Source organism: Tupaia chinensis, unplaced genomic scaffold, assembly GCF_000334495.1.
Source record: "Tupaia chinensis unplaced genomic scaffold, TupChi_1.0 Scaffold150006_1, whole genome shotgun sequence".
Taxonomy (NCBI): domain Eukaryota; kingdom Metazoa; phylum Chordata; class Mammalia; order Scandentia; family Tupaiidae; genus Tupaia; species Tupaia belangeri.
In genome coordinates, this window is record NW_006209847.1 from 3,654,963 (window position 1) to 3,665,403 (window position 10,441).

Sequence of the window (10,441 nt, forward strand, 5' to 3'; positions counted from 1 at the left end):
GAAGGGATTGCGGCGTGGCCATCCCCCCTGGGGGGTGATTTCTCGCTTTCTGTCTCTATGTCTCTCTCTGTCTGTCTGGCAAGCACACGCACTCTATAGCAAGAACCTCTCCAAAAAAAAAAAAAATAATAGAAATCGTTTCCTCTGCCATTCCACATTACTGAATGAGAAGCCTGAGATGGCTTAGCTTGATCTGGCTGAGCTCACTCCACGGGCATTCATTCATTCATTCGTTCAATAATGATTTCTTAGGCACCAACTAAGCGCTGGGCCCAATCCTCTTTACCAGAAATATAGTAATAAAAATACAAATTCGCCACCCGGATGACTTATATTCTACGGAGGAAGACAACTATGATACAAATAAATGAAAATGTAATATATTAGCACTATAATAAAAACTTAAATCAAGCAGAATAAGGGGCTAGAGGAACAGGAGAAAGGTTATTCCTCTTCAAAGAGGTAACATTTAAGCAGAGATGTGAAGTGAAGGAATAAGACATAGAATGTCTGAAAAAATGCACAGCAAAGACTAAAAGAACAAATTCAGCATACCGAAGGCAACCCCTGAACTTACTTTGCTGTATGTGGAGAGTTGATCCTTGAGGCTCTGACAATGCAACATGGTTCCAAGGGCTACTTGCTGGACCAACTGCTGAAATTTTAAATTTCTAGAAACAAAATCTGTCTCACAGTTTACCTGTGGGAACAAATTAATGTTACTGTATAAGCTGTTTACTGGTAGTTTCCAAAAGTACCTTAAGGTTAGAGAGTAAACTATTGATATTAATAGAAGAAGCTGCAGACTCAACAGAAATAAATAACCCCAGAATTTTTTTTTTTTTTTGGAGAGGTTTTTGCCATAGGGCACGTGTGCTCTCCAGACAGAGAGAGACAGAGAGACAGAAAGCGAGAACTCACCCCCCCAGGGGGGATGGTCACGCCGCAATCCCTTCTCTCCATTCTCCTCTCGGAATCTTGGGCATGCCCGTACACGCGCCTGGCATGAGTTTTAAGCCACTGGGTCTGGGACGCAAACTGCGGTTGACTACGTGGGAGTCCAGCGACATAGCTATTACGCTAACTGCTGGTTCCAATAACTCCAGAATTTTAAAGCTGCAGTTCTTCTCCCAGCTTGAGGGCAGAAACTGAATGAAGTGACTCCTAGCATGCCAGTGAGTTAGCAATAGCCCCACACTCAGGAGGAGATTCTGTAACGTCCTGATAATAATTTTTAAAAATCAAGCAAAGGAATGTAAAGGGTTTACGATAAACTCTACCTCCAAGGGACAGCTAATGGTTCTGGTATCTGGACTTTCCAATAACTTACCTCTACTAATACAGTCGTGTTTCCTTCCTGCAGCAGCCCAATCAAGCCTTCTTTGGTCTTTCTTCCATGGAGCTTGGCAGCTTTGCTCCAGCCCTCCTTCTGGGCCTGCTTGTGGAGCCAGATCTCTGCCTACAAGGTGAAAAGAAAGAGCAAGTGATGAGTCTCAGAATTTAGAACTGAAAGGGGGACCAGTTGGTGTAATGGTTATGTTGCTGGACTCCCATGTAGTCAACCATGGTTCAAGTCCCAACCCGGTGGCTTAAACTCATATCAGGCATGTGTGCATGCATGTGCCCTAGATCTCGAGAGGAGAATGGAGGAGAAGGGATTGCGGTGTGGCCATCCCCCATGGGGGGTGATTTCTCGCTCTCTGTCTCTCTGTCTTTCTGGTGAGTGCACGTACCCTATAGCAAAAAACCTCTCCCCCCCCAAAAAAAAAAGAATTTAGAACTGAAAGTCTCTAAAATATGTTCAGGTTCCTGCCTCTGCTTCCCCTAAATTCTATTATAGAAACTAAAGTAACCTGTGGTTCACTGGCAGTCTACTACTAAATGTCAAATACCAGGCATTGTAAGTGGTGCTTTGGATAAAATGAATATCCCTCTATGGGACAGACAGTAGAACTTTCATTATACAGATAAGTAAGACACCAACTGGAAACACCATTAGGATGTGCAAGGTCACAGGGTTACTATGAAGGCACCATCATTTGAGTGCTGGTCTGTCCAAGTTCAAAGCTAACGCAAACCCGTTCAGCTCTCAGGAGCCCTTACAGCTCCCATCAGGAAATACATGCATGTCTTGCACAGAATAGGATCTGTTAACCCTGGGATCCTAAGTCAGTTGCTTTCGAATGGAACAAAGCCAAGGCTGAGGTGGTCATTCCAGCCAGAATCCTAGCGAGGACTCAGTCGTTCCAGGTAGAGCAAGTCTGATTTCCAGGCTTCCCAGCGTGACCTCTCCAAGACTCTGAAGTCTGGCCGTAGCACTCCGCCTTGCACCACCGCTCCCACCTGTTTCAGATCCCCGCCACAAGTCTCCAGAGCTTTTTTGCAGTTTACAAAGGAGTAGCCCGTCTTCCGCCGCAGCTTCATGAGGAGCTCCTTGCTGGAGGCCGAAGAAGCCATCCAGGGCCCAGAGTGAAATGTGTGCCATGGCTGGAGTGACTGGAGGGGCCTCGCCTGGAGGGGACGAGAAGAAAGGGATGAGGACCTGAAAGGAGCGAGGATTCCGAGGCTGGGGGTGGAGAGCACATGCACATCACCGGAGAGGTGACCTCAGGGCTCAGGAGGTGTGGAAGGGCAGCGCGCGGGGCTGCACGCCGGAGAGGCAAGACCGTCGGGAGCAGGGAGGGAGAGAATGCAACGCGGGTCGGGGAAACGGCAGGGCGCACTCGGGACACACAGGAGGAAGGCAGATCAGTGTCGCGGCCAGGACACCTCACCGGGCGACTTCCACTTCGCACGACTAGGCAGATGCGCAGTGACCGCAGCAGCGACATCTCTCCGGTTGCCGTACACTCCCGCCGGCCGGCGCACCGGTGAGGTCCAGACCTACGGCGAGCCGGAAAGGCCAAAACTCTCCTTCCGAACGCGCCAGACGAGGATGGCGCCACCTGCTGGTCGAGGGGTACTGTCGCTTCTCCTACTTGCCTTGAGACTACATTTCTCATCCCCCAACCCCCCTCCCACATCCACCTGCCACACACGCAGGTGAAATATTGGAAACCAAGAGATGAAATAGTCACAAAATAACAAAAGACTTTAAAAACTTTCTTTATTTCCGTTGAGCTTTCATATTCATTATCTATTTATGATTCCAACAAACTTGTGAGGTAGGTGGGTGAGTTCAGGAATTTGCATAAGGTCACCCGGAGAAGTAAGGGGCAGAGTCCCTTCTACAAACCTAGTAAATATTTGTTAAATGAGCAAAATATCCGTTGAACACAAATATCCCACTGCGTGCTGGGAACTGCACTAGGCCTCAGGGGATTAGAGATGAATAAACTGCAGCCCTCCCTCCTAGGTAACCTAATAGTAGGGGGAAAAGGATCAGACAAATGTATGGTCCCAGGAGACAAACAAACAGTTAAAAGGTCTCAGGGAAGTCACATCCAAATTGGAGGCTCAGGGAAAGCAACCTTTTTTTTTTTTTAAGAATTATTTTATTTAACTTTCTTTATTTATTTTAATTTCACCAGAGAGAGACAGAGTGGGCAGGGGTGGGGGGGAAGTGAGAAAGCAAACCCCCAGGTTCGGAATTCAAACCACGTGGGAGTCCAGCACCCTTAACCACCATGCCACCTGTCGGCCCAGAAAACAACCTTTTTTTCAGGAAAGAGACAAAGCGTAAAGATTTTGACAGGTAGCAATAGCCCTTCCAGGCAGAGCCTCGTGCTAAACAATGAAGTCAGGGAATCTTGGTATGGATTTAGACAACAAAGAGAAGACTGTTCATGATTTGGCCACAGGTCCAACACATGTAGGAAAGGAGTAGGAGACAAAGCAGAAAGATAACCTGGGACCACACAGGGGTAGTCTGGATGGATACCAAGCAGAGGAGCTTGTTCCTGCTTCTACAGGCAGAGGATGCTAATGAGAGCTATGTTGGAGGATCACAAGAGTTTGCAGAAGGAGAGAGGAGGGAGGCAGAAAGTCCAGGGGATGAGACCGCATGCCTAACAGTAAGTAAAGAGAGCCCCAACCAAAGGTTCCACCGTGGGAAGAGAAAAGAAGTGAAGGCAAAACACAGTAGGAAAGAAGGAGTGATGGGTCTTGGAAACCTAAGAAAAATACAAGGTGAGATTTTTATGCTCAGTACTAGTTAGTAGCAGTACTTAGTCCAGCATTCCTCTGCATAGTATGATGCTCTGTGATTAGGGCTCCAACTCCAGAAAGGATGATACAGCTACGGTCCAAAGGACAGCTCTGCTGCCCACCCACCTTCAGGGCTGAGAGGACACGGCCGACTTGGAGCCATGGTCCTACCAGACTTCATCTCTAGAAGCAAGAAACAGTTGGTATGAGGCTTCTTCCCTCTCAACCCCAGGGCAAAAGCTGAGTTCTTTGGATACAGAAGAGATTTTACTGCACATTTCTTTTTCTTCAAAAAATTTCGTAGAATTTTTTTCAAAAGGAAGTCCATTCTGTATAAATAAGTAACAGCAGGGCTGAAAGTAATTAATGACAGTCTCTTGTAACCACTGATTTCACATCCCGTTTTTTTTAGAGAGAGAGAGAGAGATTTTTGCTAAAGGCGTTTGTGCTCACCAGAGAGACAGAGAGTCGGAAAGTGAGAAATCACCCTTCCCCCCCAGGGAGGATGGTCACACTGCAATCCATTCTCCTCTCAGTATTTTGGGCACACATGCACACATGCCCAGCATGAGTTTTAGGTCCGGGACTCCAACCACAGCTGACTACACGGGAGTCCAGCGACATAACCATTACACCATTTGCTGGTCCCTTCACATCCCATTTACCCTTCTTACCCGCTAAAAATCCTGAATACCCTCCCAGACTCCTCCTTGGAGAACAGGAGCAGGGACCAGCCTGTGCTACAGCACAGGGTGCTGCTAAGACTGATCAAGCAGGCACCTCCTGCATCTGCCCAAGGGTATCTAGGGGAATGAAGAGAGAAAGAGGAAGGAGAGAGAGGCGAGGGAGGTAAACCCATCCTATTTGGTCCTTGCACTTATGGCTTTGAAATATGTCTTTGGAGATATGCGGTTCCTTCACGAGGCTAAGAGGTTAAGAGCAGAAGAGGCGACGTCAAGCTGGTCCTGGTTCTCTGTGCCTGGCCCTATAAATGTTGACATTCTCCTCCTCATCCCGCTGGGCCAGCTCCAGTTGGAAATGTTGGGGCAGGAGGTGCTGAAAGAAACTCTCTGTTGCATGCTCCTCTCTCATCTTGGAAGCCAGATAGATGGTACCATGGGGCCCGCAGAGATGTTGGAGTGTCCCCAGCAGCAGTGGGAAGGTGGGTTCCAGATACACGATATCAGCCCCCAGCACCACGTCATAGTCTCCAGGGAAGACATGTTGATCAATCCCCCAGGACAAGGCACGGACCTGGGCCCGGCCTCCAGCCGGCACATTGGCCTGGACGTTGCCCTGGATCTGTTCTAGGGCCAGGGGCAGGTCAGTGATGGTAACATCCCCCCCTGAGGGAGAGGAAGGAGGAGAAATGCAAGTCAGAGGGACCAACCAAGGGCTCTAGGCTCCCGCCTGGAAAGCCCAGAGACCTTGGGGCCTAGAGGACAATGTCTTGACAGCCAAAAGCTCACACTTTGGCTTTTAGTTGCCCAACCTCCACCTCACCCACTGCCATTCTCATTACTCCACATTCTACAACACCAACATTCTCTCTGAGCTAATCTTCAACCTGTCTGCCCAACACACAACAATCAGATGTCAGCAGAAGTCTGGGCAGAACGAAGCTGGAGGTGGCTACATACTCAACCCCGCTGATACAAGGGTCTGGAAAGCTGCCCAGAAGACATGACCTCAGCCGAGCCCCAAAGGCCAAGGAGGAGGTAGTCATGTGGAGCTTTCCAAGCAGAGAACAGAGAGTACAAAGGCCTGGCAGTGAGAGAGCACGGCATAGAGAAGGCTGGATCTTAGAGGCTAGAAAGAAGGACAAAAAGGTGAAGACACAAGACAAGAAAAAAATGATTATGGAGTCAGCAGGTGGCATGGAGGTTGAGGCACTGGATTCCCACATGGCTGACCATGATTCGAGTCCTGAGCCTGGCAGTATGAAAGTCACAACGAATGGATAGATGAATAAGTAAATTGTGTGTGTGTGTGTGTGTGTGTGTGTGTGTGTGTGTGTATGTGTTTAATTATCGCGACATGCTAAAGTGATTGAGGCTTGAACCTGCAGGCAATAGGTAGAAGAAGGAAGTGAAGATAATCTCATTAGCATTTCAGAAAGCTTCATAGATAATAAAAAAAAAAAATACGAGTTGAGCACCTACTAAGTGCTGAGAATACAGTGCTGAGTAAGACAAAGCTTCTAGAAATAAAGATACACTCAGTACTGCAAAAGCAATTGATCATAATCATGATGACTATGATAGAGAAGCAGGAAGTACTCATCTTTCATTAATATTTATTATGTACCTATACGTCAGGTGCTGAGAATACAGCAGTGAACCATGCAGACAAGAATCATCCCTGCCCCCACCATGGAACTCACAGTCCAGCAGTAAGAAACAGATAACCAACAAATAAATAAAATAAAATGCACCATATGTCAGACAGTAATAAGTGCTATAGTGAAGCACAAAGCAGGGAAGGGGATAAGAACCGTTTGAAGGCTGTGACAGGAAATGTAACTTTTTTTGAGAGAGAGATTTTTGCTATAGGGTGTGTTTGCTCACCAGAGAGACAGAAAGACAGAGTGAGAAATCACCCCCAGAGGAGATGGCCACACCACAATCCCTTCTCCTCCATTCTCCTCTTGGATTTTGGCCATGCACACACACACACACACCGGCATGAGTTTTAAGCTGCCAGGTCTGGGACTCAAACCGCAGTCAACTATGTGGGAGTCCAGCAATGTAACCATTACACAATCGGCTGGCCCCAGGGAATGTAATTTTAAGTTGAGTAGTTGGGGAAGCCTCACTGAGAAGGTCATGTTTGAGCAAAGATCTGAAGGAAGGGATGGAGTTAACCATATGGATCTCTCAGGCTAACATTTATTGAATAAAGTACTAGTAAGTACAAAGACCTTGAGATAGATGTGTGCTGGGCAAGTCAGAGACAGGCTGGGGGAGAGCAGGGACCAGATCATACCCAGGGCATAAGAAAACTAGAAGAGAGACAGCCAGAGGGGTAGTGCTTGAGGCAACTGGATCCCACATGGCCAACTTCACAGTTCAAGTCCCAGACCCAGTGGCTTGAAAAATACACTTGGTGCATGTGGATGTGTGCACAGAATCCTAAGAAGAGAAGGGATTGTAGTCCACTCTTCCCTCCTGGGGAATGATTTCTCCCTCTCTCTCTCTCTCTCTCCCTCTCTCCCCCTCCCCTTTCCCTGTCTCTATAGCAAACAAGAAAAAGAGGATGACTGTGAGGAACCTGGCTTTTCGTCTGAGCTGCATGGGAAGCTATGGGAGGATTTTAAACGGAGGAATGGCGTACACTGACTTCAGAGGAGCACTGTAGCAGCTGCCATGAAAAAAGCCTGCAGAGGAGCAAGAGCAAAAGCCAGAAGACCGCTTTGGAGGCACCTGCAATAACCAAGCGAAAGATGGTAATGGTTAGCACCGGGGTGGTAGCAACAGCTAAGAAGTGGTTGGATCTTGAATATATTTTGAAGATGGAATCAACAGGATCTGCCAACAGATTGGATAAGAAATATCCGAGGGAGAGAAAAGTTCAGCATAGTTTCCAGGTGCTTTGCTCTGAACTGCTTTTCTTCAGATGATGGCTGCAGGAGGAGCAGGTTTGGACAGGAAGACCCTGAGTTCATTCCTGGACACATTGGGTCTGAGATGTCCACCGATGACCACGGGAAGATACCGAGTAGGCAGTAGCTTATGCAAACAAGTCTGGAGATAGGAATAGAGTCACAAAGTTATCTGCATAGGAAGGACAGCTAAAGCCATAAAGTGATGGGATTGCTCAGGAGTGAGTGTGGACAGAAAAGGGAAGTGGTCACAGGACTGACCTTGAGCTCTGGAGCTCTCTAATTTTTGGTGGTGAAGATGAAAAGGAACCAACAAAAGAGGATGGAAAAGAGTGGCAGTGAAGTAGACAGAGACCAGAGGTGGGAAGCCCTGGAGACCAAAGGAAGTGTTTCAAGGGGGCAGTAGTGTCGGTATCAAAGGCGAAGTCCATGAAGGTGAGCTGATAACTGACTCCTGGGTTGAACAATCTTGTTTAGAGCAACTGGAGTGAAGGGAACACGGTGGAGTGAAAGTTTGACTGGAATGAATTGACAGAGGAATAGGAGGAGATGAGCTAGAAACAGTGAATACGAGCTCTTTTGCAAAGTTTTGTTTTAACATGGAGCAGAGAAAGGGCACAGCAACCAGAAGGAAATAAAGGATCAGTTTTTGTTTTTGTTTTTGTTTTTGTTTTCTGAGAGAGGAGAAATTGTAGACCATTTATATCATATTTATATTCCATATATATGGAATGATCCAGTGAGAAAGAAAAATTGATAATGCAGGAGGGCATCTGTTTGAGGAGGGGAGGTTGCTAAAATAATATGGATTTTTGCTTTTTAGAGAGAGATTTTTGCTATAGGGTGCATTTGCTCACCAGAGAGACAGAGAGACAGAAAGCAAGACATCACCCTCCAGGGGGATGGCCACACCACAATCCCTTCTCCTTCATACTCCTCTCATGCCAGCGTGAGTTTTAAGGACTCGAACCACAGTCGACTATGTGGGAGTCCAGCAACGTAACTATTACGCCATCTGCTGGCCCCTAAAATAACATTTTTAAGTAGGTGGAAAGGTTTGGAGTCCTGTGACAAGTAGAGGGTTTGACTTTAGCTAGTATAATAGGTTCATCCATGGTTAACAGGATAGAAGTGAGTATATGCTATGATAAGACCACGTGGACATTTTCTGAAAAAATACACAGAAGCGGGGCCAACAGGTAGCATGGTGGTTAAGGGCGCTAGATTCCAACATGGCTGACTGCATCACAAATCTGACGGCTCGCTTTCTCACTTTCCCTCTCTCATTCTGTCTGTCTCTGGCGAGCACATGTGCCCTATAACAAATTAAATAATAATAACGATGATGAATGTGATTAAATAAATAATTACTTAGAAGCAATCAAAAGAGATAGGAAACTAAGTCATCGACTGAGCATGAAGACAGCTGAAGAGACATTTGGCGTTGTGAAGAACAAGGTGAGAAACAGAAGCTGAGGATGCTGGGAGGATAAGTGTACAAGGAAAGTGTAATAGGCTGGCTGAGCAGCACTTAGGACCCACATGAGGTCAGTGGTAATAAAGTCAAAATGAGACCAGTCAGTACAGTTTGTATATACCAGGAGGGCCGAAGCTGGTTCCCCAAAGTAGGTTTAAGACAGAGGCAGAGCATTGACGGGATGGGGAGGTGTGGCGTTGTCTGTTGAAGATATTTTGATCAACTGGATTGGGGAGAAATGTTCACATATTGAAATGTTCACTTTGTAAGCTAAACAATGTGATTGAATGTATATAAAGAAATAAAAATAATAAAGTAGGTTTAAGGAACTGACAGAAGGCACTAGAATCTCAAGGAGGGCAGGATGGGAGGCAAGGCCTGGGAGGCCATGCTAAAGGTGTTGGTTCTATCTGAAAGCAACAAGAAGTCATTGAAAGACTTGGGACAGGGTGTGTGTAATTACGGTGACATTATGGAAAGGTCGCTCTGCACAGGGTGGTGAGATCCCAGACTAGGCAAGTGAGGACGGTGGCTTGGACTGGGGAACTGTCAGTAAATATGGAACAACAGCTTTCAAGAAGATTCAAGATATTTGAGGGAGATAAAATCAGTAAGAGTTAAATGATGGATATGGGATGAGAAGCAGGAACGTGGCAAAGGTGATGTCTAGGTTTCCCACTGCTTGGATGGTGGCTTGATTCACCAAGGTAGGGAAGCTTGAGAGAGAAACAAGTTTGGTGGCTGCAAATCTAGTTTGGGCATGCCAAACTTTCCCATAAGGAAACTTGAAGGCTCTTATTAATTCCAGGCAAGAGAGTCCCGGACCTGGTGGCTTAAAATTTACCCCAGGGACATGTGCGTGTATTTCCAAAATCCAGAGAATGTAGGAGAAAGGATTGCAGTGTGGCCATCCCTCCTGGGAGGGTGATTTCTCACTTTCTGTCTGTCTGTCTCCCTCTCTCTCTGTCTCTCTCTCTCTATCTGGTGAGCGTATGCACCGTATAGCAGAAATCTCTCTTAAAAAAAAAAAGAAAAGTCGTGGGACCAGCAGTTAGCGTAATGGCTATGTCGCTGGACTCCCACGTAGTCGACCGCGGTCCGAGTCCCGGACCCGGTGGCTTAAACTCACGCCGGGCACGTGTGCGTATGTGCCCAAGATCCCGAGAGGAGAATGGAGGAGAAGGGATTGCGGCGTGGCCATCCCTCCTGGGGGGTGA

At 47.0% G+C, this 10,441-nt stretch overlaps 2 protein-coding genes across 2 annotated transcripts in view; both read right to left on the reverse strand.

The window, feature by feature from the left end:
* Positions 1-10,441, reverse strand: part of TSFM (Ts translation elongation factor, mitochondrial) — a 23,469-nt gene that overhangs the window by 11,344 nt on the left and 1,684 nt on the right. Inside the window, exons 2-5 of the mRNA XM_006171879.3 lie at positions 2,775-2,883; positions 2,344-2,511; positions 1,331-1,459; positions 578-700 (exon numbers count right to left, since the gene is read on the reverse strand). Coding sequence (XP_006171941.1) covers positions 578-700; positions 1,331-1,459; positions 2,344-2,511; positions 2,775-2,831 — 477 coding nt within the window. The 5' untranslated portion in view covers positions 2,832-2,883. The remainder of the gene's footprint in view (positions 1-577; positions 701-1,330; positions 1,460-2,343; positions 2,512-2,774; positions 2,884-10,441) is intronic.
* EEF1AKMT3 (EEF1A lysine methyltransferase 3) overlaps positions 4,734-10,441 on the reverse strand; it is a 7,762-nt gene continuing 2,054 nt past the window's right edge. The window contains exon 3 of the mRNA XM_006171878.3: positions 4,734-5,492. Coding sequence (XP_006171940.1) covers positions 5,101-5,492 — 392 coding nt within the window. The 3' untranslated portion in view covers positions 4,734-5,100. The remainder of the gene's footprint in view (positions 5,493-10,441) is intronic.